Genomic DNA, 27,988 nt, shown 5'->3' on the forward strand with positions numbered 1-27,988 from the left:
GCTGTTTTGTCAAACAACAATTTTGTAGGTTGTGCTTTATTTTGTGAATCTTTTTGCGCATATTGCGTAAAAGTGCAGAGGCCGGGCCTGTTCAGTACTGACAACACTGAACACTAGAATAATTTTCAGGTGCCACACGTTTCTATAAATTAACAAGAAATTAGGAAATAAAACATTCCCAGTGGGCACATGTTCATTGTTGACCTTGATAATTTGTCTGATAATTTCAGACAAATTTTTATACCTTTCGCCGGGATGCCCAGCTGCTTTTCTATAGTTAAACTCACTCAGTTTCTGCACAGGTACAGCATGTAGTGAAATGCTTTGGCTGCATCAAGAATGTAATAATGCAACTGTTTATATTTCATTGTGTATTTGGAAATAAAATGACTGGTCTCCATTAATTTTGTTTCCAAAAATACTACATGTCAGTCTCAGGTTTTCCCTACTACTGTTAAAATGGAACATAAGAAAAAAAGACCAGTTGAGAACGTTACAATTGTTTTATTTGTTTCTAAGTTGGTACATATAATATTTACAAAAAAGGATTACAGCTATTCTATGAATACCGCAGTGGTTTGACAATTATTTCAAACAAAGGAATAGAGAGATGGATGTCGCGATTACTGTGAGATGATCTTTTATTGTTTGTGCTTTTGTACATTTAGGATACAGCTTTAAGGCTTATAGTAATAAACAGGAAACTCTTGTGAGGGCATAATGAGAAATGGGCTAAAACTCAAAGTAAATGTTCTCTCCAAATTCAGGAACTTAAAACCTTCCACTGTTTGATAAATGTTATAGCCCCCCTCCATTTTTCAGTTATCTGAAATATGATCTGCTTCCTCTGGTTTTCCATGGAATAGAAATATTTAAATACCCATCAACAAAATTTATTTTCTTGCTTGGTCATTTTCTTATACTGGAATTAGGGGAAAAAAAGTTATGGACGTGGTGTTGGCAGGCCTTAAATTTCTACCAACTACAGTTATTTCAATGGAAAATCTAAATGCATGTCATAAATTTAAATGAAACTATGTTAATTTGATGGTCACGTTTTACTTTTATTTATTCAATTTTTCTGCTGTATTTGTGACCATAAGCTAAAAGTCAGCCTTGATCTGGTCTGGCTGAATGTTTTGAGTTTTATTTCTTTCTGCTTCTGCTGATAAAAAATGGGTAAAGACATTTCACATAATAGTTGCCTGATAGTAAAGGCAAAAAAGAGCAATAATGAGTTGAGGACGTTAATGCACATCATCCTCGTTTGTGAACTGAAAGTCCCAAGAACAGCTTTAATAATAACAATAGTGTAAAATAGATAAAACTCAGAAATCTAGGCTCTTTGATGTTTGTGTGATGAGCTTACTCAGAGACTGTGAGGTCAGTGCAGCGGGAAAGAATGGATAAGAGAGACAGAAAAGAGAAATGATGCTACACAGTCTCTTTTGTTTTTCTGTAGCTTTGACGCACACATATATTTTTTCAGAATTTATTTGTTTCATCTATTTAGTGTCCGCCTGGGTCACACATGTTTCTGATGACTGAACAGTTTCTGTTTCCAGTGAAATTGGAAATGGGAGCTGCCTGGAATAGCTGATGACTACCCCCCGGCCCCAGGGGTTTACTTTTAAACTGAATGTAGGGGAGATTTTCACTTAGTCGAGCATTGTGTTCAACTAGCGTTTTCCCCTGGTTGGACTCAACTATATGCTGTATTGAAATGTATTGGTTCATGATTTCAGTAACATTGAACATTATGTATATCAGTGGGGAGATATTTATTAATATGTATGTTCCAATGCCACCAAGTCTGACCAGATACACCAATACCTCAACAACAACAGCTGTGTAGAAACTTTGAGGACAAACCAACAGTGGCAACACATAATAATATTAATCCATGCGACAGTTGCAGGATAAATATCATGTGGATTATTGAAGACGGGGCCCATGTTGGTTCCTGTGGAGGTCCCCTAAAGATCAGCAGGAGCAGGCTGACTGTACCTCTCAGGCATCATGACAGGCTGTGGAGTCTGCTGAAATGTTGCAGGAGTGTTATCAGTCAGACCCAGGCTGTGCTCCCATTGGTCGAGCGGAGCACCACGTGGTCAGGCAGTCACGCGCTTTCCAGGAACCCGTCAGGAAGAAGAAAAACAAAACAAACCCGACAGAGCTGCAGCAGCGTGCGGACTCCATTGAAGAGTGGGCCTTATTATCTCCAACACGGCAGCTTACACGAGGTCCCGGACGGAGGAGGGACGCGTGTGGGGCGTCCTCGAAGTGAGTAGAGCCGTTTCTGGGCCGGAGGAGGAGGAGGAGGAGGAGAAGGAGAAGGGGGGCGGCTGGCTGGCTGTGTTCTGGAGGATTAGCCTCCATGCTAACGCCTGCTCGGTTGTTGTTGTGTGTCGGGCTTCAGCTGGGTTGAGGAAGGGGGCGGACGGAGGCCATACTGACTGTGGCTGCCAGCTGGGGGGGGGGAAAGGAAGCGGAGCTCGGCAGTTCCGCGTTAAAAAACACCGCAGCTGTGTCGCCCGTCGTGCCCCGCAGCCCGTCCGGCTCATACGGGAAGAGTTTGTGTGCGGAAATGAGAAAAGATTGATAAACTATTCAGGGTGAGCTGAGATACATCTCGAGAATGAACCAAAAATAACAGCCGGCTGGCTTTTGCTTTTCATTTCCCCTTTCATGGAGCCTGATCACAAGTGTGGCTGCAGGTCTTTGGTTTGGGGTTGTAGTTGGTTGAAAGCTGCACTTATGTAAGAAGATTGGCTTGTACTCTACTTTTAACAATACTTCAGCTCGGATAATATACTAAAAACGCACCAAACGGGGCACTCACACGTCCAGGCGGACATTATCAATGGTGTCTGTGGTGAAAAGGGCTTCAGTGGACCGGGGAGATGCCAAACTGTGACTTTTTTCGCCGAGCTCTCGGCAGGTACACGCCCCCCAACACCAAACATCCACTGCTGCTGGAAAACAGTCGACACAGACAGACATTTTCTTACGACCTAAGGTAAAAACAAACAAACAAACGCAAAAGCGGGCTCATGTCCGTGCTAACGGGACGTCGTTGCTTAGCCCTGTGTTGGATAATAGATGATTTGGATCTTCACCCATAAAGACCTACTGTGTAGTTTTATCTACCGACTTCATTAGATACACGTTAAAGTTGGTGTTTTCTCGCGGATATATGTAATTATAAGTCAGGCATTTGTGTATTAATCTGTGTTGAATTAATGTTTTGTGCCAGTTTGGAGCTTGGACTTTAAATATCTCTTAAATATAGCTATCTAGGCCACGGGCATGTAGGCCTCCAACTTGTTTATCTTCTGCCTCAACCTAGATTGAAATGGGCTGTTTGTTATAGAGCAGCACTCCTGAGTGGCGGTTGTTGCAGCCAATCAGAGGCGCCAGGGGACGGGCCCTCGCCTGAGCTCGACCAATAGGAAAGCGAGATTACGTGGGTGTTGGCACAATGGGTTAGGTTGAGGTTTGTTATGCTTTGCTGAGGATCTGTGCTGGGTGCAGAGACTGGGGAGATAGTGGTGACATTTGTGTTTTAATTTGTGTTGATAATGGGTGATTTGCCATCCACAGCTACCTGTTAGATGGTGATGACTTAGATGTTTGTGCTTTCACACTCTGCTTCTACACCATAAAGACAGGAAAAGATGTGATTGATTAAGATTTTTTCCTGAACTGTCTTTTTAAATTTTAGATCTCTACTTCTGATTTCTACAGTTCTCTATTTATTTTATGGCATTGATGGTGCTTAGAAAAATCTTTTTCTTAAAACGCAGAGCTTAACTGTGCCTTCATCAACGGATACAGTGTCTCTACCAGAGCTGGTCATCTGTTACTATTGCTATGTAACAGTGTGAGATAAAAAGAAATACATTTGAATACTATAACACATGTCCTCATATCACAATCATTGCAATCAAGGTTTTTTATTTATATTTTCAGTTGGTGACTCGACATTAACAAAAGCTGCCATATTACAACAATTACTTGTTTATATGAAAAAGGTGAGTTCTAATTTGGCCAATATTTTTTGCACACAGAACTCTCTTGCTGTATTCAAAGCAAAGATGGGAGCAAACTCTTTCGTATTGCAGATTTAACTGATGTACTTGCATGATCGGGATCACCTGTATAGTCTTTTTTTTTTTTTGCTTGCAAAATTGCAAACATCTTTAAATTCGAACTCACAAATGTCTGATGGCTTCTGGTTTTAACATGGGAAACATTTCTGCATCACTTTGGTTCATAGTATGTTAAATTAAATATTGAGAGTTCTGGACAATACAACATGTCCAATGCAACACCTTGTGTTGGGACATTGTGATTGCTGTGTTTGACTGTTTTTGGAGTGGTCACAAGATTAATTGTTAATGATGATAATTGTAAGTTGTTTCTCTACTTGTCACCATCAAAATGCTTTGTTTCTGAGATCAGTCTGATTTATTTGATTTATTTCACAACTGACAATGTTTCACAATTTGCAGTTTATTTCTACAACTTACAATTTTTCACACATTGAAAAACACTTGCATTTGGCAGTAAGCTACCATGCAGGGTGCTGGGCTAAGGTTTGACAAACATTAGGGTTCGGATTCATTTGTATTTCAGAGAAACATGGACAGGAGGAACTATTGTCTGAACTGCCATGCCATTTCTCATGGTGACTCAACCTCCTTTAAAATCAAAGTGTTTATTGTCAGTAAGAAACATGTTTCCCTGTACAATGAAATTCTTTTGCTCTCCACAATGAATGCCAAACATAGAGAAAGTAGATAAATAGAATTTTAAAAAATTGGCCAAATGGACTAATATGACAATCTTCAGCTGTGATCTGTGCTAGCAGGAAAAAATGGGGTGCTTATTACATCAATAATAAAGGCTTGATTTCAGAAATTATTTCTGGGCAGGACAACAGTTAATAATGTTTGTTAGACTGTCAGCTGACAAAATCAAAGTGTCTGTTTTTGAAAAGGACCTTAGTTTTCACCCATCCACTCTGTGCACATCCCTTGCAAATACTTTGTAGTTGTGTTCAACTGCCTAACACAGGGATATTGATAAAGTATAGTGAGTTTTAAAGAAATCAGTGAGCCAAACAAAAGTAAGATATAATCATGAGAAACCATTCACCTTTAGTTTAATCTGTATTTTCTCAAAGCAAATCTTACCGTACCAGATAGTATTACCACATAGCAGTAACAAATTAGCAGTACTCTGCAAGAGCAACATGATTCAGACTCCTGCATCTTGGTCTCCCTTATCATGACCCTGAAGCATATTCTCATTCAGTGAAATCTTTTGTCAGTCAATTAACCCTTTATGTCCGGTATGGCTGGGTGGTATGCCTGGCAGTGCAAAAATGGCTGCATAAATGGATCAATAAAGAGCTCAACCTCTGAGCACACTTGGCAGTGAGTCACCACAGTCTGTTTGTGTGTTTCTACACACACACTGAGGGTTTGTGGATGAATGACCTTTAATGATACTTGCAGAGATTCTCTCAAATGTAAGTTTTTTTTTGTAAATAGTCTGCTTATTGTAATTGTAAGGATCCAAGCTGACTGGTATCAGTAGGTAGCTCTTTCCAAATAAGACAGTGCTGATTGGCCTACTTGGATCATTTCCAATGTTATGAGGCGGAGAATGTGAGCTGTTTGCATGATAGTGGAGGAACTATGAGTTGAGCACAGCAGTCACAACTCAACTCCTCTGTTTTTGTTCAGACAGGATCTAAGAGGGAGAGGAAGAAAATACTTGTGGGAGTTTGTTTCTAAAAATTTAAATGTGTAATGGTTTTTTTCCCATATATGGTTGACTGTAATACTAAAAAATAAAGGTATATTTGGAATGATCTTAACAAGCATTAGTTTGTATATTTAAACATGCAAATTTTTGCTGCAATTATCTATTTATTTCTGTGCACTTAACAATTTGAACCAGCCCAATATAATTAACAAAAATATCTTAAAATTCTAACACTAAAAAACACAATTTATATCAAAATAAAGGTTAATATTTCAATATGTCATTTAAAAAAATTATTGTTGTTTGTATTTACTTGATAAATGACAATCATTTGGGAAATTATCATAATAAGACTTGCGTTTGCTACCTAGCTAATTGATCAGCCTAATAATACAACTGTGATAAAATGGCTCTGTGTCTAACAGATGATGCTGCAACCACAGCTGCTGCTTTTTTTGTGACGCACAGTATACAGTCACATGTTAATCTGTCAGTCACACGTGAAACCTGTGGCAGAGACATCACTTCGTGACCCCACATGTTAAAGTTAAATGCTATAACGAGCAAAAGCACATTGTGTGAATTGTGTAAGAAGAAAGATTATATGTCAAACGTGGGAGCAGAAGCCGTAGAAAGTGATGGATTCACAGTGCATCATGAGAGCATTATCACAAGTCAATCAAATTACTGGAGTGACGAGAGTGTTTTATTACCTGGGCTGGAAGGGAAAAAGCTGCCGTTTATTTCAGCCTCAGCTAAAAACACCTATTTCTGAGATGTAAAGCTGATGATGTGTTATCAGGTTTACATCTCCTTCCTAAGTGATCACTGCTTTGTGTATGAGTTAATTTTGTTTTGTTTTTCATCGCCGTAGAAGGGAGAGAAAAGCAGAAAATCTTAAGACTCTGTCATTGAAGCCTGCACAACAACTTTGACCAGGTTAGACTGCAGTCACCCTGAAACAAGCTAAATCTCCAAGTGATAGAGCTAAAAGTAACAATCTAATGCTGGCAGTTTTCATCTTTGCACAAAGTCCGACCAGACCTTAAGAGAGAAATTCAGCACAAATCTTTTGGGGCCTGTCAGGCACGGTCATAAATATCCGGCTCTACATCACAGCCTGTGTCAGCTACTGAACAGTGAGTTGGATTATATTAAACTCTGCTACTGGAAAATATTCAGTGCAGCTTTGACTGAGATGTGAGAAGTGCTGTGACTTGGGTTTTTTTTTTTTTTTGCATGTTTTTAAGATCCCTGGTCGTGAACATGGGCTTTATGCTTCCTTCGGTGATAGCAAAGAGTCTGGATTAATGTTGTTGTTATTGTTGTGTTCAGGCCATATGGTTCCTCATTCTGCCTCTTGTTACAGGAGAGCCCAGACACAGCTTCCCACAAAGGAAGTAAAGATCGAATAGGACGATGACGATGATTTTTATTTCTGTGCTTTCAAATATATTGCTGGCCACTAGTATGTAACATGCGTTTTATGTGCCTTTACTTTCTGTTGTTTGCATGTACTTGTGTGTTTTTTAAAGGTGTTGCTTTTACAAATGCTGCTGTACCAGCACTGCACTCCGCCACTTCCTGTCTATGCAAATTGAGTGTATGTATACGAGGAAATATCTCAGGGATGAAGAGTTCAATTTGAGTTTGTCAGCGGCCAGAGAGGGGACCTGATGTTGTTCATCAGACTCAGAGAAGAGTGTGGTTGGTGTACAGTTGCATGTCAGCTGTTTGCTGCATGGATCACGTCTCTTTGCAGAATCTCACTTATTTGTCATGCAAAAGCAGCCTAACATCGGTCCGTTTGCTGCAGTTGGTTTGTGTAGCTGTAACAAAAAAAAAAAAAAAAAAAAAAACACACGCAGAGAACACGTGAAGATAAAAATTAAATTAGGGTTATGTCCTGTGTTTGTTACTCAGAAAGATCACATGACCAATGTGGGGAGGCAGCCGGGTTAAGAAAAGTTGGTGATTTCCAAGCGATACGATGAAGGCAGGCACTGATGTGCATCACACATTTCTCAGTGGCTTACTCTCACAGAAACTTCCGGCAGCAACTGCAGAGATAGCGGTGAGTGGCTGTGTGCTTTGGCCCTTTGTTAATGGACTTTCCAGGGGGGTTTGTTATTGTGAGACATTGGACAAAAGCACAATGAAGAGCATTATGCGGGTCATTTAAATGCAGACAAATATTTACACATTCAGGCCTCGGCCTGATTACCAGATGCCCCACCCTTGTCTGTGCAAAAAGAGCAGCACTGACAACACTAAGCTTTCTAACCTCTTAGAGCCAAGTTGACTAGTTTATTGATTTTGATTTTTCAAACAAGGAGAAAAGAATAATTGTAACTATTTGGATAGTTCTTGGTTTTTCAATACTAAATGACATATAGTTATATCTTATAATGTGAATATCTGATGTTGTGCATCACAGTAAACATAATTAACTTTTGGTTTTGGGCTGTTTGTTCAGAGAAATTAGACAGTTGAAGATTCCACCTTCAACTGTGATGTTTGCTTTGGACATTTTATAGACAAAATCATTACAGTACTACTCAATTAAAACGACATTTGTCTTACTTTAAGTCATCTTTTTGACATGATGGTTTTCTTAAAACTGAATGAATCCTCAGCATGCCCCTGACTGTTGCTCTACTTTAGTAATAAATAAAAATAAGAAGACACAGACTTGTTCCTGTTGTTTTGTTAACCACAAATAACCGGTGTTATGAAACTATGAAACTGTTAGCTAAATAGCCTTGAGTGTGTTCATGTGAACAAGGCAAAAACAAGCCACTCGCATGATATGACATCATCAGTACAACAGCATAAACAATCTAAGGCCAGGAAAAGGTCTTATATATATGTGGGAATGATTTTATGGTCTTTTTGTGCGATGGGTGGGGGGGTGAGAGGGGTTTCCACAGCAAACAAAGTAATACGTTATTTTCAATCTAATTTCATCACGATTCCAGAGTGAATAATAGCAATCACAGTTTGAAGCATTCAAAGCACTTGACGTTTGATACATTTCGTTAAAAACAGTGAAGTTAAGGCTCTTGCTGTTGCCTGTTTTTGTGTGGATGAAACATGGCGATAAACCCCAGCTGAGGTCTGTATATGTTTATAATTTGCTTTGTTTGGCGAAGGCCCCTTTTAGACACAGAAGGGACATGTGGTTGTAGAAAGTAATTCTTCTCTCTGATTCAGTCAGGGACTTCATTTTACTGATGATACTGAGTATACTGAAAATGTGAGCCTGAGGATTTTTGCCTTGATTGTTCTTTAATATTAATAACTGTGTACTAGCCTCATAAAGATGATGCACATCAACGTCAATGAAAATATCATCATATAAAGAGTAAAAATTTACCCTGTTTGCAGCTTCAGATATCCTATAAATATCAACGGACCAGCAGGACAGTCTGGTAGCAACGTGGAGCTGCGGCATCATATCAAACTCTGATGATGGTCGAGAGGCTTTATAATGGAGACTCTTCTTTTCTTGGTCAAAACACAAATGTTCATACAATTTCTCCCTGCGTTTTAATCCATAGTTCACATGAATGTGGCAGGATGATCACAGAAAGACTTGAAAAAAATAAAATAAATAAAAAAGTAACAGAGGTTACAGAAGTTAAGGCCCTTCTCACCTCAGCACAGCTGGTCATCACGGTGTTCCGGCTGAAAGCGTCTGATTGTGAGCTTTGGAAACTGGCGGAGATGATCTGACAGTTATTGGAAAACAGAGGAATTCCTGGAGGCAACAGGGCAGCATTTTTTTTTTTTTTTTTAAGAAATACTGGGACAGTGTTTCCCCTGATATGTTCCTTCAAAGATACAAAAGCTGTTTTTGTGATGAACAAAGACCCGGCCGTTGTTATAGCTGGTTTTGACTGGTACACAGAGAAAGTGGGATTTTCTCAAGGGGGATTTCTTTCCATTTTACTTTCATTCTTCCGCCAAGGATGTTGTGTTTTCACCCATGTTTATTTCTTCAGAGTTACAAAAAACCTACCAAACCATTTATACCAAACTCTCTCTGGAATCTGGATGAATGTCTTTGCTTTCAGCCTATCATTTGTCTTTTAGCAAGATTAAGGAAAAAGTACTGAACACATTTGCACCAACCATGATGAAGGGCTGAGACATAGATTAGTGAGGAGTGTGTCCAGGATTTTTTTTAAATTGTTATTCATCGTGATACAACACATTTTTGAAGACTTTTGAAATTTCTGTCAGTTTCCCAGGAAATCCCTTCTCGACTTTGATTATATTTTTTTCAAGCGGACATACTTATGGGGATATCTTTACGCATGCATAGTTTATAAGTTAATAGAAATGATTTGTTGTCAGAAAATATGGGATTGTTGACGGTTATAATGTATGATTATAATTCACACTTCATTATACTGGAAATCGCCAGTGCATCCCAAGTCTGGTCCAGTGATCTAGCAGCTGAAACCTGTGCCCCATTTAACTGAAGAAGGTGCAGTGATTTGGACTTGATTTTCCTGTGATTTTCCTGTGTTTTCAAGCTTCTTCCTAGTTTGTTTATTAGAAGGTGGCTCACACGTGATTGTTTAAATTGTTGTTTGAGTAGCTGCATTGTGAGATAATACAGGCGCAGAGAAAAAAGAATATTGCAATACTGACAGCCAATGGACAAAGATATTAAATGATGACATAAAAAGGTTTATACTTTTGAACTCATAAATGTTGGCCTTCCTGTTCCTGTAGCTTGTACTTACAACAACACCATCAGTACTTCCTGTACCACCTGCTTTGTACTACAGGGCCATCGGAAAAATTTCACTCGGCCAGTTGTGGCCCAACACACCTTATGATGTGGTTATTACAGCAACTGTAATTATAGCAACTTCATAGAGGATGTACTGGATTTCTATCAACACACAGAAAGTAAACAGATTGGTTTGCTTGAATTTATTCTCAGTTGATCTGAAAGTCCACCTCAATGACAAAAACGTAAATGACTTTGTAAAATTAAATATATTCAGTTTAACAGTGTAGATTTTTAGTGCCCCCACTGGCCAGTTTTCAAAACGATCCACCACAACAAAGTATGTTAAGAAATAGTGTGAAGCAGCTTAAGTACATGAAAGCAATCTAAGAAAGCGAAAGTGACCAAGAATTATAAATAGCTGCAAGTGCTCAGAGGAGAAAGCACCTGTAGACAAGTACATTATCCGGTACAAAGTTTTAACCCCAAGCAGCAGATACCGAATGTTATCATGTTTCTGCTTTAATGCAACGTGTTCTCAAGGGAAATTATAAGATGAAGTTGGACCAATTTTGTTAAGTCCATAACATTTAGGCTTTCTGCTGGCTGCTTGATCTTTGATATTATTGTGCATGTGTGTGAGTTTATGTTTGACATTTCGTAATGATGTGATATATGTGACAATATTGAAAAATCTTTTCAAAGAGGCGGCTTAGGCGATAGCAGGAGCATAAAATACAATTTTGTACAAAAACCCTCCAAACTCCTCACACATAAAACCTGATAATAATGTTGACTTTACATGCTTTATTGAAATTTTTTATGAGACACTTCTTCATTTCTATGTCTTTTTTTATTATATACCAAATTACTGTAGAGACTATTTGCCTCTTCCGTCACAAAGTACATAGCAGCCTCAGGAGCAGACATGGTTAAAGGTTAGCTGCATGTTAGCAGTGGGTTATTTTTTTGTTTTTTAACACATCGCTGTGTGCTCCATCTTTGTTTTTACCGCAGGCCTAAACCACACAGAGACAAGACCAGACCAGACCAGGTTGTGCCCAGATACAGAATCCCTTCCTCTTCCCCTTCCCTGTGCAGCCTAGCAGGCTGCATCCACCAGTCCGCTGCGATCATCTCAATCAACAGTAATTTATTGCGCTGATCAGACAACCTCATACCACTGGGACTCGACAGGAGGCCCAGAGGTTCCCCCCCGCTGGAGCTTTAAGCTGTGCCTGGCAATGCCTCAGGTAAGAGATGTGGAACAGAAGAAATAATCCCACCACTGCCTCGCAAGAAAACAGGTGTCCTCCTGTACTTTTCAAATGGAAAAACAACAAGTTGTTAAACCCTGATAAGGAAAAATGTAGACTTTTAATTTTTAAAGTCAAAACACAGAAAGTTGTTAAGAAACACTGTTCAGTTGTGATGAAGGAGGAAAGTGACTGACCCTGGTTCAGTTAAATGCTGCAGGCAGTGAGTTAGTGAATGATTATAAGCCTGTTTGAAATTAAGAAGTATCAATGCATATAAAATATATAAGTAAAAAGTAAATCAAATTTTGGGGTTCTCTTTTTTTTCTTTCCTTGTGCTGACCTCTTATGACCATGTCATATATTTTTAATGAATGTCAGTAAATACGACTCCAGTCTTATCTTAATTTGGTAAATTTTACTTTAGAGGCCGCTCGGTCGGAGACACAAGCTGCTGAATGGAAATGCAACATCTCCAAATCTGAATTTGACTCAAGACCTTTGTTCCATTTTCTGTCTATCTCCTTATCAGTCCGTTGCTTGCTACAAAAAAAAAAAAAAAACAATCTAATTCTGTTGCAGCAGGCATTAGCTTAAGGCATTTGTGCTTCTGTAGTTGACTGATGAACCGGCAATGTTAATAGATTTGCCATTATTACCTTTAAAGCAGATTTATCAGTATATATCAACTGATGAGTAACAACATGACAACTACAGAAGTGTCAGGCTTGGTTTCAAGGTTTTTTTATTCAGTGTCCCAATCACATAGTATACACATAAGAGGGCACCCATCATTGATTGAATTTTAATTTCATTTTTGAGATTAACAAGAAAGAATATGTTATAAGAATGCTTTGATTGATTGATTTGATTGATTCCAACATTGTTCAGACTATAGACTAAATAAGAATCTGGTTTGAAAAAAACAAAAAACAAAAAAACAATTGTGATTAAAAAGTATAATATTTGTCTTTTTTTGCTGTCGTTTTGCAGCCCAGCGTCAGTGGGATGGAGCCTCCCTTTGGGGACGCCTTTCAGAACTACTCATTTGCTGACCAGGCCCTGACCAGCACTGAGCTCCTCGCCACCAGCTCTGACCCAGATTTCATGTACGAACTGGTAAGTGGCTGCTCATGCACGCACGCACACTCAGACACACACACGCATTCACAAACTCATCTCACAGGCAAACATCAGACCTTGTTAGCCCTCATTTGAGGCTGACTTCTTTTAAAAGATCAGTCACAGCTGCTCATTTTACACTGTCACAAAGTCATGCTTCCAAGTTGATAGTTCAAGAGCCAAAATTCACTTCCCTCGTTCATGACAAAGATATTGTGACAAAGATAGAGTGACAAAATAAAGCTAAAAATAAGCAAAATATCAATTCACAACTATAAAATGTAGATATAAACAGTATGAGGTGCATTTATGAGCATTGTATAATGACACTTAAGGAGAATGTAGTATAACACGTGGCAATAAGGCAATAATGGCCTAATATTGCACATTACAGAGAAACATTAATGGCTATTTTGATGATTAGTAGGTGCTGATTTCTTCTGACTAACTAGGGAACTAACTAACACAAAAATAAATAAAAAATATCCTTACCCATTTAGTAGCATCTGTCTGCTCTCTGGGCTGAACTTCAGGCTGATTTTAGAGTTTGTTTTTATTTGTGCAGAGCTAAAAGAACATTAGTTCAAGTTTGGACTTTCACTTCCTGTCAGAGTGACTCAGGCTTTATTGCATTGTGTACCGATCACTGACTGCCACATCAGATCTGTGTAAAGTTTTAGCTGATGCTTACTGAACCTTTCCTGCTGCTGCCACTCAACATTAAATGCTCTTCACTTGGAAGTCAGCGATAGGTCTTCATTGTGACGCGTCACAAAGATTCCAGCAGGATGAGTACAAGCAGAACTAGGTTACATGACATACAGCTACCAACAAACACCAGAGACACTACAAATTCAAACAAGACATTTTTTAGGGGTGTACTTATTTAAAGTAAAGTAAATAGAGGGCTTTAAAAAGACCAAATGCTGCAATGAAAAGATGGATGTAACTTTGCAACATTTTAAATTAAATACAAACAGAGGAGTAGGTTTGGACAAGACAAGAAGTTTATATCAGGTTCAATGCAGAAGACATTTTTTTGACTTAGACAACTCTACATTGTGGTCTGTGTCGCCTGTGCTATATATACTATAGCACATAAATGTCATGGCAGAGATGAGAAAAGATATTTTTTGCAGCAAACCTCAAGTAAACTAGAAATAAATTCAAAGATCTGTTCAGACCTGGAGTCTCACGCGAGCTGTCTAGTTGACATTGGCTGAGTTAAGACCGTTGCAGGGTCTATACACAACTAACATGTCAGTGAAGAGGAGCATCAAGACCATTAGCGTTATCACGTCAGTATTTCATTAACTATATAATGTATTCGATAAAATGTTGTCAATTCTTAAACATTTTACAGCACTTTTCAGCCACGGAGCTACTTGTGCTGAGAAATGTATGAATTGAAATTGCACAAAAAAAAAAAACTGGATAAATGTTTAGATAAAGGTCAGCTCAATGGCCTCTGTGGCATTTAGAACAGATCTGTGTGTAATTGTTTAGCAGCCGTGTGACATTTGTCAAGCTCGCAGGCGGGTGATGTGAAGCAGCTTTAAACAGACAGTGCACCTGTCAACACTGTAGCTGTCAGCTACAGGTGTCCAACTCAATTTACTGCCCATTGTAGACTAAACAATAGTGATTCACTGGCGTGCTTTCAAATTCTTTCACCATAGTAACACATTTATGTGGAGGATGACTTGTCATCTTCTTCATCCCTTCAGTTTTCAGTTGGAGACTGATGTGGGTTAACCTTATGGTTTTTGTAAAGTGTTTTGCTGTTTTTGTGGAATTAAAACAACTTCTGCAATATTTTGATCAACTCCCTTTTTACTAAAAACTTTTGGTGGGATCCAGAGCAAATGAATAAATAAATAAATATGCTGTATTTCCTACAGAGGTTAAACGTTGTAATGTTAGCAGATGTCCGATGGATTTTGTTATTTTGGGAATTTAAAAGGGCAAAAATTGAGTGGGAAACAAACAGTGGCAGCCTGATATTTATAGCCAACAAATCACACAGGCAATACAAAAAAATCACCAAAATATGTTTTTGACTCATCCAGAAAATGATGAGCCAAGTTAATATACTTAAATAAATGGTGGTGCACAAACTCTATGAAACTAATTGGAGTTTAAAACAGAACTTATTCATCCTGTCATCCGTTTGACCAAACCCCATTGTTTCCTCTTCTCTGCAGGACAGAGACATGACCCACCGACAGAGCCCCTGTGGGGACAGCATGGTGGGGGTTGGGGATGGAGGAAAAGAGGTGGAGGGCTGCGTGGATCAGCTGATGGGTTTGGGAGAGTGTGAGACCGTCTACAGCAGCTCAGTATTTGAACAGTGGGACTCCTATTGGGAAGACCTCACCAGGTACTGCATCTTTTATTTATGTGCTGTAGTTTATTATTAGCTCAATTTAAAACAGCAGCAAGTTGATAAGACTTGATAACCTACTGAAAATGAAGTTGCAGGTGACACTAAGTTTGTGAAAAGAACGATGACATAAGTACCTGCTGTCTGGTTTGTGCCTTCAAAAGTAGTCCCTTCGTTTTTGTTGTGATCATTTCTAGGAAACATTTAAATGGGTTGGCTGACAAAATGCAATGTTTTTCTCACGGTCATTAAATTCCATGGAGAAGTGAGTCCTAAAACTCAGACCTTAGTATGGTAGTATCTATCTATCTATCTATCTATCTATCTATCTATCTATCTATCTATCTATCTATCTATCTGTCTATCTGTCTATCTGTCTGTCTGTCTATCTGTCTGTCTGTCTGTCTGTCTGTCTGTCTGTCTGTCTGTCTGTCTGTCTGTCTGTCTATCTATCTATCTATCTATCTATCTATCTATCTATCTATCTATCTATCTATCTATCTATCTATCTATCTATCTATCTATCTATCTATCTATCTATCTATCTATCTATCTATCATGTTTTTGGTTAGATGCCTTGAATTAGACTGGCAGATGATACAAACTCTGACATTAAATATGCATTTATTTATTTTTTTTAGAAATAGGCTGTTTCTAAAAGTGCCAAAATGAGACAAGACCAGTCCATTGTTACAGCATCATCGTTTATTAATTTCAGCTATAAGTAAAGGCCTCTGCTGGAAACAAGAACTATTTATTAGAGATGCACAACTCTAATTAAATATAATAGAAATTGCAGTTACTTTCAACAATATCCAGAGATGCTCGAGCTGCAAATCATATTCAGATGATGGTTCCACAGCTATTTCAAGAATCTGCTTCTAAAATAACACGCGTCTGAAGTTGAGTGTTAGCTGAGACAGTGTCTAGAATGTAAAGGCCATTAAAATGGGCATGTCGTGTTGGCTGGGGGAAGCTGCTGCTCAAAGGGCTGCTTGAGGTCATTTTTGAGTGGAGTAGATAAAGGTGCTGCATCTTTTGGCTAATAAGTGATTCTTTTACAAGCTCAAGTGTCCAGACTAGTTTGACATTGCTGTTGCATAATGCAACGTATCTTTCTGGATTGTCATGAAGACATTGAAGAGATTAAGTCAAACAGTGTCTGTGTGGATGGTGACACTATTAACTACCAGATGTAGACCTAACACAGCTCTTTGTTTGCTCGTGGAATGTATGTGTGTTTGGCGTAATGAAGAGGCTTTTGTTAGTCGAAACAAACACGAGCAGGTGCAGATTTGCTGTAGGAGGTGTGAGCTGAGGCACAGGTGCACTGGAAACAACAAAAATTACATTTACCTCAAGCTTTGCGATCTTAATTGTTCAAAGACAACTCTTCTGTTGAGTGCAGATGAAATTCGAAATTTTTCTTAGACACACAGAAAGTAAACAGATTGGAAATTTTTCTTAGTGAGCCCACCAAGCAAACAAGATGTGACTTCATTAAAGAAGACAATCCCTTCAGACTTTGACACGTCCTCTCTGTTAGAGGACAGATAACTTTGCAATATTAAATATTTTTTTCCTACAAATTCAGACTTAGACCAGTTACCAAGGGTCAACATTAACATACAGTGATTAGTCAAAAAAAGCTTTCCTGTTTACTCACCCTTGTGTCTCTGTTTTCAGATATACACGGCTGGCCAGCTGTGACATCTGGGGCACCAAAGAGGTGGATTTTCTCGGACTGGATGACTTCTCTAGTCCCTATCAAGATGAGGAAGTGATTAGTCGAACCCCAACACTGGCTCAACTCAACAGTGAGGACTCTCAGTCTGTGTGCGAGGCGCTCTACCCCCCTGCTGACCTGACTCTGCCTGCCCCCCAGCCTCAACCTCAGTCCTCCCAATTTCCCTGTCACAGTAAGAGACCCTTTGTCCCCAGCCAAGGCCATGGCTCCGCACGACCGTCCCCAACCTCGACATCCTCATCTCGTCCATCCCGCAGTCTACTCCCAGAAATCCCTGAAAGCTCCCAAAAAGCCACCAGGCCCACCCCCTCCAGCACTGAGACTATGGCTATGACCCAGAACCACCTAAGTCTCATGCAGGACCACGGACAAGCTCAAAGCAAGTTCCAAGGGCGAGGAACCAAGATGGTAGCCCCAACTTCCCATGGCTCTGATTTTGTGCGGAAGGCTAAAGTCCGTGTGAGTGCTGTGCATAAACCTCAGCCCGACATACCCTCCCAGACAGATTTTGAGAGGTCAGATCCACCTCTACCTCTCTCCCTGCCCCAAGATGAAAAGGCATCTACTTCTGCTAGCTCCACCTTAGTTGGACTTCCTGGCGCTGCTGCCAGTGGCTCTGGCAGCCTTACAAGCTTTGAGAGAAGAGCAGAGGGGACAGGGAGGAGAGAGATGCCTGTAGGCTGGTCTGCCACCATGCCGCAGCTAGTGGAGGCGAGCCAGGCCCTGGAAGGAAGCACCTCTGGCCTGGTGAACAGTGGCGACAGTGTGGCCGGGGCCAGTGGCGGCGTTCTGGTTGTTGAGGGCACGGAGAAAAGCAAGGAGGAAGAACACAACTACTCTCTGTTCCTGACCCGCAGCAGATTGGCTGGCAGAGCCCACTCCCAGCTGGAGGAGGACGAGGAAGAGGAGGATGAGGAAGAAGCAGAGGAGGAGGAAGGTGACGGGGTGGAGCTGGATGACGAAGACCATGATGAAGGTTTTGGCAGTGAGCATGAGTTATCAGAGAATGAGGAGGAGGAGGAAGAGGAGGAGGATGAAGATTATGAGGCAGACAAGGATGATGACATGAGTGATGCCTTCTCTGAGCCAGGTACTCATCGTCATGGCGCTTGTGATTATAACTTAATGATTGCACTCCCCTCTCTCTCAAATTTTCCTTTTTTTGTCCTTCTGGTTCTCTAATTTCATCCCTTTCCTCCATCTCTCTCTCTATCCCACCTCCACCAGGCTGTGACATGGAGCTAATGGAGGACATCAAAGGCCTGACAGCTGGAGTGTCAAGCCGGAAGAGAGGCAAGCGCCGCTACTTCTGGGAGTACAGCGAGCAGCTCACCCCATCTAAACAGGAACGTATGCTTAAGCCGTCTGAGTGGGATAGACACACGCTGCCTAGCAACCTGTACCAGAAGAACGGGCCTCTCCATGGTATACATAAACACACACACACACACTTGTTTAATTGTACATGGGAGTATTTCCACAGGCATTGTAGGATAAGTCTGTCTGTTGCCAGTGATGGCTGTTCAAGCATAGAAAAATTATTTATCGCTTCAATCACACATCTTTAAATGAAGAGTAAAGTCTAAGCAGAGTCTTTCAGCAGGACGTTCAGGTATTAGGTTGTCCCCTTTAAGGGAACACATTGCAGTTGTGACAAAAAATTAAAGGACCACGTAATTTCTCACACAACAGGCACAAGCCTGGACTTTTGAGAAAATAAACAGAGGAAATGAAAAGAACGGCCCATTTCTGCTTGCAGCAAAGCATTTCTCTTTCATTCATGTCCGTATTTATTTAATCCCTTTGTCTGAAAATTAGTTTAGTTTGAGGATATGGAGGATGACTCATTTTTATATTTTCATTTATTAATAGTTTTATAAAAAAAAAAACGCTCTTGAACCCCATGGCATTTAAAAAATCACTCAAAATGAGATAAGGGTCCTGTTCCAACACTCACTGATTATTTACTTCGTTACTGAGCCCTGTGTGGGAAAGATTTCACCGACCACGACTAAATGGAAAATGGGAGTTAAAATGTGTTTGCTGACTGAAAAGGTACAAATCCTTTGAGAAATGAACATGCAGTGAATTCAGGTGGATTCTCACTGTGAGCACTGCGTTTTGATCGATACATTATCATTAATTATTCGCACTATTAACCATCGATTTCATTAGAACTCAAACTAATAAAAAAAATTGAAACATCAGCAGTTGCCTAATTGTTTCGTTTCGACAGAATGGGAACACTGAGCTCTACGTGCAAGTGTAGTTAAGAGACACTGTTGAAACAATAGACTAGATGTGAGGTTTAGCTCTGACGCCTTGTTTTCATCACTTTTCCTGAAGGAAAGTACATGCTGAAGAAGTCCCGTCGCACAGATGTGGAGGATCTGACGCCCAATCCACGCAAGCTACTGCAGATTGGCACCGAGCTCCGCAAGCTGAACAAGGTGATCAGCGATTTGACACCGGTCAGCGAGCTGCCACTGACTGCACGGCCCCGGTCCCGCAAGGAGAAAAACAAGCTGGCATCCAGGTAAGCAGCAGTAAACTAGCCTCATCACTGAAAACACGAGCTTAAGTTTAAAGCTGTAATCATGTTTCTGATCGCCGTCCATCTTTTGTACCTTATAGAGCTTGTCGTTTAAAAAAGAAGGCCCAGTATGAAGCAAACAAGGTGAAGCTCTGGGGACTCAGCACAGAGTACGGTACGTTTCAGTTCTCAGATCAACTTCACCAACATCTGCATCCATTCATGCCATGTTAGTAGATCTCACGTCTCAAGTCATTTTGCTTCCTCTAAATTATGTATGTGTATATATATATTTGAGACTTTTTACTAATGATTATGGTTATACTATTTTGTCTTCATTTATCTTTTTTTTTTTTTTGCTGCGCTGAAGAGCTGGTTAATTACAAATAAAATCCCCAACCTGAAGAAGATTGTGTTTTGAAGCAATGTCCCACCGAGCGTATAATCTAATGTGTGATTTCTATAGATCGGCTGCTGTTTGTGATCAATGCCATCAAGGAGGAGATAGTGGTGAGAGTAGAGGACTGTTCTCCACGTCCAACCAACATGACGGACACTCTGGAACGGCTCATCCAGGAGACACTTGGTGAGAACTATATAAGTCACAGCCCCAATCAACTAAAGCTGAGCGGTTACTGAAAATACATCTGATTTAATCGACGCTACTTTATGAACCGTGATTTAAAAAAAACTATGTGAAATCACACTTAATTAACTGGAGCTTTCAGATGTTTTCTGAGACAAGAGTTAATCTGTAATAAAACAATAATTAATATGCTGGAAAAGAATTATCTTGAGCAGAAATGAAATCATTGCAACACATTGAACATAAAAAATACATAAAATGTACAAAAAGCTGCTGATAACTTTTTAGCTCTAAGATTAAAAACAAATCAGTCTGATGTAGATAGTCAATATATAGATATGTATTAAGGTGGTTCAGACTGAACAGGCAGACTTATGTAAAATAAAGACCTTTTTTTTTGTTTTGAGAAAATCAAGTTACACAAACACTATTAATGTTTAATTTCTAATATGTCTGAATGTATCCTCATGGGCCTCTGTGTGCAGTGGCATCACCAGTTGCTGGGCAGACATCTGAGTTTGTCAACAAGATCTTGGAGAACACAGGACGTGGCGATCCCACAGGCGGGCTGGTCGGCCTACGAGTCCCCACCTCTAAAATCTAGACAAGCCTCCGTCCACTGAGAAGAGTGGACTAAATATTACCACCACGCTGTCCCATTGTAACTATGCTCCCCTCTGCATGTCCCTCCGACCCCGAGCACATACACATTGTTAGTGACACAAACACACATACCACTCTCTGTGTGTATGTATGTGTGCTTGTTTATAGCCATGCACCTGTAGGGCATACACCCAAGCTTTCTGTGCCTGCACCCTGTGCAGGTACAGAGCGTCACTGTCTCCCGACCCATCTTGAGCATCTGTTGGGAAACACTTCTCTAAAAGCAAGTGATGATTTGGTGTCAAGCTAAAAGCACGTCCTAAACTCACTGGTGATGATTAGAAATGTTTAACATAGTATTGTGTCGGGTCAGTTTGGTTGGAGGTCTGCTTCCTGGGCTGAAGAGACGGCCACATGAGTGCAACCACTGGAATACTTTTTTAGTTTGAGGTTGTGATGACAGAGGATGGACTGTTACAAGTCGGACGCCATTGAAGGTTCCAGTTATCACTTCCTAGAAGAGATCCACCTCACATGGCAACAAAAATAACTCCAAGTTGTTAAATTAACCCAACGAGTAAAGTACTCTGAAGAAAATGCCTCGTGTTGCCAACACATCTGCAGAAAAAAACGCAGCGTGTGTCAAAGCGTTACGGGGTGGCAGGAAATATTTTGTATTGAAGGCCTGAATATGTTCATGCCATCCCCTGTTTGCCAGTCGAGTTTGCTATTGTCAAAAATGTAGGCGTTAACTCATGCTCTGAACAAAAAAAACAGCAGAGGACGCTGAACGTTATGGTTTTCAAACATCCTGCTGGGTTAACGTTTGTAGCAAACAGGCCGAAGCTTGATGGCTGATTCTGACAATGCTGACTTCTAGCAGAAGAGGTAGTTGACCATGTGGAGAGGCAGCACTTTTAGTTTGGTGCTTAATGGCCTTGTGCTGGATATAACTGGACTGGGTGAAGCAGGCATTTGGCCAGTACGGGAGCAGACTGAGAGGAAAATTGTTGATGAAGAAGACATGAACAGTGATCCATCTCCTCTATGAATCTGTACATAGAATTGTCTCCCAGTGATAAACGGCATCGGCTCCCCTTTTTGTACAGTAGAGATGATGAGGCTAACAGTTTGGTGTGTTCATACTAGTGTTTGATCAGAGTTCTATTCATTGTGCCTTGTTTATGTATGTGTGTGTTCCTGTAAGTCTGAGTGAGTGTGCATGAGAGGGACTGATTGAGAAGAAATGATTGGTCTGAACTCTCCGAGGTCCAGCCAAGCAGAGGACTACTTTACACTGAGGGAGGTTGTTAGTGAATGCGATGAGGGAGACATCTGTGGGGTTTGTTGTGTATTTCAGTTGTTTAAAGATATTCTGAATGTACATAAAACAAATGGAAGCTCTCATTGCGTGATGCCACAGAGTCTGTGTATATAGGAGGGCTCTGCAATAGATTACTTATGGTTTTTGGTACTCTGTCTTTGGGGATCAGGGGAGGGTTACCTGATATTTTCGTTTAGAATTACAAAAGATATTTGCACACTATATTTTGATTGTTTTTTGTACCAAAGACACATGCAACGAAACGGCGACCAGCCAGTTAAAGTAAGGTTTTGCACAGCTTACCTGACGCCGTATTGAATGTAAGAAATGTGGGAGGGTCAGGGAACTTCATAGAACTGTGAAATTAGCTTGGGTCCAATTCTGTACAGAAAAGGAACATTCATTCATCTTTTTTTTAAATCTGAAATCGAACACCCTCTGTGGGTTTCTCCGGTAAATTTGTTGCTTAAGAAGCACTTCATTCCTGAACTGATTCCTCTCTCCACATGCTAATTGTGTTAATGGCTCTATTTAGGATAAAAACCAAGAGCACTAGTAGATAAGCTATGTTACATTTATTGCTTGTTTGTCAAATGTCACCAACAATAACCAAAATGTTATGTTTCTGTGTCACTTGTCTGATTTCTGTATGTAGATGAGGTCTAGTCCATCATCAAAATATTAACTGAATTGTGTTTTAAAGTACTGTATATAGAAACATTAATGATATATCTATCAATGGTGAAATGCCACTTTTCATGACAATTCATTAATTTTTAAGCATGACACATTTCTAAAGCCTACCCTTGCATTGAAAAAAACTAGAGGAAAAACAAAAACTCCAAAAAAAAAAAAAAAAGTTCTTGTTATATTTTTGTATTTTAGCTGCCTGCTAGCTTTCCTGGTGGTTTGGAAGTTTGTTGGTCAAATTCTCCGGGTGGAGAGAAGGAGACGTAGAGGAACTGAGGAGAAAGGTCTTAAAATGCAGCCAGTTGATCTGATAAAGAAACATTTGACCCATCTGGTCTCATCCCAGAGATCCGGAAAATCAGTAATGGATTCATTTAAAACACGGTGCAGCAAAACCATGGTCTAGTTGAAACTCTATTCTATAAAGAGAATGAGGACAGTCCGTCTTTAGCGCAGACAGGGATGTGTCCAGGAAAGCAGAAAACTCAGAGGACAACAGTGGTGAGATGAGAGGAAGACAGATGAGGAACCCTTGATGCTGTTCGAAAGCCAAAGCCATTCGATTCTGTCCCAGACATATCTGGGTTCAGCACCGTGTTTTGTCATTCAGATTTCCACAGCTGTTCCCTTGTTAACCATGAAGCTGGTTGAAAGTTGCATTTTCAGGGATGGGCGGTGCTTTCTCAGAGGTCGACTTTTATCTGCCTGGCCTTGCCTTTGGTTCTCAGCATTGGTTTTGTTCACCAAAACACACATTTACAAATTTGGCAGCACTTCCTTGAACAACGCATGATGCCTGAATGCTTCCCTCCCTGCTAGCTGCTGAGAGAAAACACTGCCGCACCCAGTGTTTCAAAATTCAACCAGAGTTCACTCGGTTGGCAAGGAAATGTGACAGAAAATCAGCTTGACAAGGCTGAATTCAGGTTTGTTTAAAGTGAAGAGGGTGCTCCTTCACAGAGTGACATCTGATGATGGCAGTGCAGATTTGTGGTCTTTCTGTATCGTGTGACTGAATAACAGCTAGTGCTACATATATATATATATTTTTACTGTTTTGTTTTGTCTAAAAAGGGAGAAATGGTGCTTTTTCTGAAACTAAAACGACGAGTATCCATGATTCTTATTTCACTTCTTAGTCCAGTTGTAGCCTTTAGACTTGCTCTCCCTTACCGTCCATAGCTATTTTCTTAGTAGTGATTAATTTTTGTATATAGACTAGGAGTTATTATGTATCTTCTAAATGTTAGATATATGTATAGAATACTATATATGATTTGTTTGAAAACAAAAGCACTTTGTCCAAAAAAGGAAAAAAAAAGAAAACAAAAAGAAAAGCATTTTTTTCTTCCATTTGCTGCTAAAAGGCCTGGTGTGAATGCTGCAAGTGTACTTGTCGACAACTTGCTGGGATAGGTCTATTACCTGACTTTGCTGGGTCTATAAACTAGCAAGAAAAAGGTGTATTGGTGTGTGGCCTGACGAGGGTTAAGGCCGTCTAACGATATGAGGTATTATGTAAGAGTGTGTCATTGCTAGGCTTCCAGAAACCCAGTGTCTCGACAGGATAAGTCTATTTCCTGGTTGGGGACTGTGTTGATTGCGTGTTTGTGGTCTTTAAAAAAAGAAAAAAAAAAAGAAAAAAAAAGAAAAAAAAAGAGGGTTTTGATTCCAGGGCCCCTACATTGATCCTGATGCTGACCCCCTTGGCGTCATGATTCATTTGCCTTCAGTAGAGGTTTCCTATGGAAAAACTGATTCTGCTTTGGCTTCCTCTTCAGGTTGATGTACAGTGTAGACACATTTCTCCAGAGAGCTATATTGTTATCATTTGTAAACTGATTTCTACTTGTGACTTAATGAGGAGGGGGTTTAGCCTGGGGCGGCCAGGAAGAGCTCGATGGAAATATGTTCCCGGCCGCCTTGGGGGAAGTTACTATATCACTGTACTGTATGGCAAGCCAATTACAAATGAAGACTCAATCCGGACACTTAATGCCTTCTTAAATAACTTCACATACACAAACAGAAACAATAACATGGTGGACAAGTCGTTTTCCAAAGGGTTGTGCCTGAGGTTTATGTCATTGTTCCACCACACAGTCAACAACAACAACAGTCGCAAAAACATTCAGCCTGATTAGCTCAAAACAATTTTGATTGAAGTGGTGAAATATATCTGAAAAATATGGCTTCAAACATTCAAACTACTTGTGCTCACTTGTATCCTTACGGACAGCATTTGATGCATTTTTTTCAGCTATAATTTTGCCAAGGTGTGGCAGGGGGTCAACAGTGGTGAAAGGGCCGCTGGTTGACGGCCGGCTGACAAGAGAAGCACGTGTGTTTTGTTGTCGATCACAAGGCTGGTTCAAGAGTGAGTCCTCACAGGTTTTTACATTTAAAAAGATAGGCGCAAGCTGTGCAACTTTACATTCAAACCAGGAGACTCTGTGGCATTTTAATAGTCAAGGAAATGAGTGAAAATCCACGCCAGTAAAACTATTCCTTATTCTTTTTATTTTCTGATGATTCTGAAAATAAATTCAGTCACCTATTAAGCTAATAGAGTGTGTAACTTTGTGCTACTCTTGTCCAATAAAAGCTAAGTGGATCCATAAAGCTCTTCTTCAGCAAATCAGGGTAATATCGTTCTTTTATCTGACATATGTGATGACATATAAAATCAAAAGAAAATATATTTATGTATTCCACCTATTGTAGCCATTCTTTACTCTGTAAAAAATATTGTGTGTGTGTGCGTGTGCGTGTGTGTTTTCTGAATGATCAATGTCAATCAATATGGTGCAATGATCTTTACAAAAACTGAAAAAAAAAAAAAAAAAAAAAAAAAAAGGCCAACAGACTTGTCACAAGAATTCACACGGGTTCTTTGCTTTCTCCAAATCGGTATCAAACAAAAAACATTCATTCTCCTCTCACTAAGGATTTCTGTCATATTTCCAGCCATCGTCCAACTGGGGTTTGTCACGTGGTGCTGTCAACTTTTCTATGTCCGAGAAATTATCCAAGAGCGAAACTTGCATCTGTATTTACATCTGCTCACATATAACACTGTATATTTGAATATTGTCCCCCATTGGTCATTTTCGTTGATCTGTCAATTAACAGCATGATTCCCCTGTTGGACCAGTCAGCAGAAGATTTCTCTGATTCTTGCTCAAAACAACAATAGATAGTGATTTCTGTGCTGTTGACTTGTATAATCCTTATTGTTAAGCAAACCATTGTTTCTTTTAAAGAAGCCAGATTCTTAGATTTGACGCCACCGCACAAAAGCAACGGTGGATATTTATTCCATTTGAAACGGTACAAAATAGTTACTTCATTTCCTCAAAATGTTTGATGATGAAGACTTACCAGATTCCATTTGCATATGCAGAGCAGCCATCTTAGAAATTTTTGTGTAACACTTTGTTTTACAGCATCATTTTTTGATTGGCTTCCAAAACGTTTCATGAGAGAACTACACCATTTGGTATTCAGGAAGGAAGGGAAGATATAAACTAGAATATATGAGATAAATATTTGATTGGCTTTGCCCCAGTCCATTTTTCGCAAATCAAACATGAATAGATACATCTTTTGTGTTCTCTAGAGTGTTTTAGTATCTTTCAGTCCATTGCTTTTTTTTTTCCCATGGCAGCAACGCCACTGTTTTGTCAAAGCTGTTTTCGATGGAAAAGTTCAGATAAAGCCATTGTCCTCCCACTCAGCACAAGTAGTGACTATAGAGAGACAAATATTTCCTTCTGGAGTTGGTGGAGACCAAAAACAGAGTGAAAAGAAAGCAGCTATTTGACTTTGCATTCATCCGATGGCCAGAAACACAACTCCAGATGGATCATGTAGTTCACCATAATGAGAAGTATGAGGTGATCACATGTCATGCTGAGTTTTTGAGGCTCTAATGGAGCAGTTCTTTCTAAAATGTTTATACAGACAGCTATAAAATAAGTGTTACCAAAAAAATTGGGTGAATTGAATTTGTCAGGAAAAGACAAGAAAATGTAAGTTACAAATGACTTAAACTCCTGCTGGCTGTGACGTCACATCTCAGAGTTTGGCTATGAGTTTCTTCGGAGGAATTTCCTGTCTTGTTTGAACCTTTGTTGCTTGTAAATCTCATCTCAACAGGCTATACGCTTATTGTCCTCCACATCTTTCTCTGTGTAAATTAGATACTTCCAGAAATGTACTCTGTGACAAAAGATTCATTGAGAATTGATGTTTTTGTACGCCGACTTCCTGCATAGAACTGAGAGTATCAAATGATGTCTGGAGTTCTTTGCAGATTGGGAAATAATTTGGCCAATCATCAGAAAGCTTATTCATTGTCACAAGGTTGTTGCACGACTTTTTGGGCCATGTGCTCTCAAGTTGAATGATTTCATAGTTGCTGCTACTGAAAGAGCACAAAGAGACTTAAAATTTTGGTTTCGGGTGTCCATGACACAATTACAGTATATTACTACCGCCACAGACACACACACACACACACACACACACACACACACACACCAGAATTTATTCAAACATCTTTTTCCAAAATACCAACAACATTACTCACCTTGCACTTGGTTTTTACATATACAAGGAATAAAAAGGATATTTTGAATATGATGCCTGCTGAACCAGGTGCCTTAATCAAGTATATGAGAACACAAATCTGCACCTTCTCTCAGTCTGGAGGGGATTTCCCCACAGAAACAATGGGCTGGGTTTCCCAAAACTTAAATTTGAAATTAAAATGTCACTTTAACCCCAATTCAATAGAGTTTGAATAATAATCTACCTGTAACAGCAAGTAAACGCTGCTTGCCATGTCTGCGTGGTTGTTCCCTTTTAAAATATCACTGAAGAAGAGCATAAATGACCGCTTGTAGACTAAATTGATGTTGTTTTGGGAAACCTGGTTCTGTTTAAACTCTTTCTCTGCCCACTACGCCACGTTATTGTGTTTTCTGTATTGGCTGCTGCTGCTATCACCGCTGGTGTGTCCATGTAGAGAAGAGCAAACTTCCACGGTGTTTGAGGAAGAGGGAGACTTGGGCCTGCTTTGTACCCAGTCAATTACAATGCATTCTTCTTTGGTTTCCACATGGGGCACTATGTTGGTGCCTCTCGAGACTTTTCTCAAGAAAGAAAAAAAAAAAAACACACACAAACAAACAACAACAACAACAAAAAAAAAAAAAAACAAA

At 39.8% G+C, this 27,988-nt stretch overlaps 1 protein-coding gene across 3 annotated transcripts; it reads left to right on the forward strand.

The window, feature by feature from the left end:
* Positions 1 to 2,157: 2,157 nt before the first annotated feature.
* Positions 2,158 to 27,988, forward strand: crebrf (creb3 regulatory factor). Of its 3 annotated transcripts, XM_029518619.1 has the most exons (11): positions 2,174 to 2,283; positions 7,699 to 7,849; positions 11,537 to 11,772; positions 12,769 to 12,894; positions 15,102 to 15,277; positions 16,967 to 18,117; positions 18,255 to 18,452; positions 19,374 to 19,563; positions 19,662 to 19,735; positions 20,027 to 20,146; positions 20,632 to 27,988. In XM_029518619.1, the coding sequence occupies exons 3-11, from the start codon at positions 11,764 to 11,766 to the stop codon at positions 20,748 to 20,750; spliced, it is 2,163 nt and encodes a 720-aa protein (XP_029374479.1). In that variant the 5' UTR covers positions 2,174 to 2,283; positions 7,699 to 7,849; positions 11,537 to 11,763; the 3' UTR covers positions 20,751 to 27,988. The 3 variants fall into 3 exon arrangements, with proteins under 3 accessions (XP_029374478.1, XP_029374479.1, XP_029374480.1); XM_029518618.1 differs by lacking the exon at positions 7,699 to 7,849 and having other exon boundaries at positions 2,158 to 2,283; XM_029518620.1 differs by lacking the exons at positions 2,174 to 2,283; positions 7,699 to 7,849 and adding an exon at positions 2,450 to 3,019.

This window comes from Echeneis naucrates, chromosome 14, assembly GCF_900963305.1.
Source record: "Echeneis naucrates chromosome 14, fEcheNa1.1, whole genome shotgun sequence".
Classification (NCBI taxonomy): Eukaryota; Metazoa; Chordata; class Actinopteri; order Carangiformes; family Echeneidae; genus Echeneis; species Echeneis naucrates.

Bases quoted from the DNA above. Each gene is read 5' to 3' on its own strand.
- crebrf (XM_029518618.1), top strand. The intron at 18,453-19,373 runs GTATACATAAAC...CTTTTCCTGAAG, and splicing joins GAAGAACGGGCCTCTCCATG to GAAAGTACATGCTGAAGAAG. The intron at 19,736-20,026 runs GTACGTTTCAGT...TGATTTCTATAG, and splicing joins GGGACTCAGCACAGAGTACG to ATCGGCTGCTGTTTGTGATC.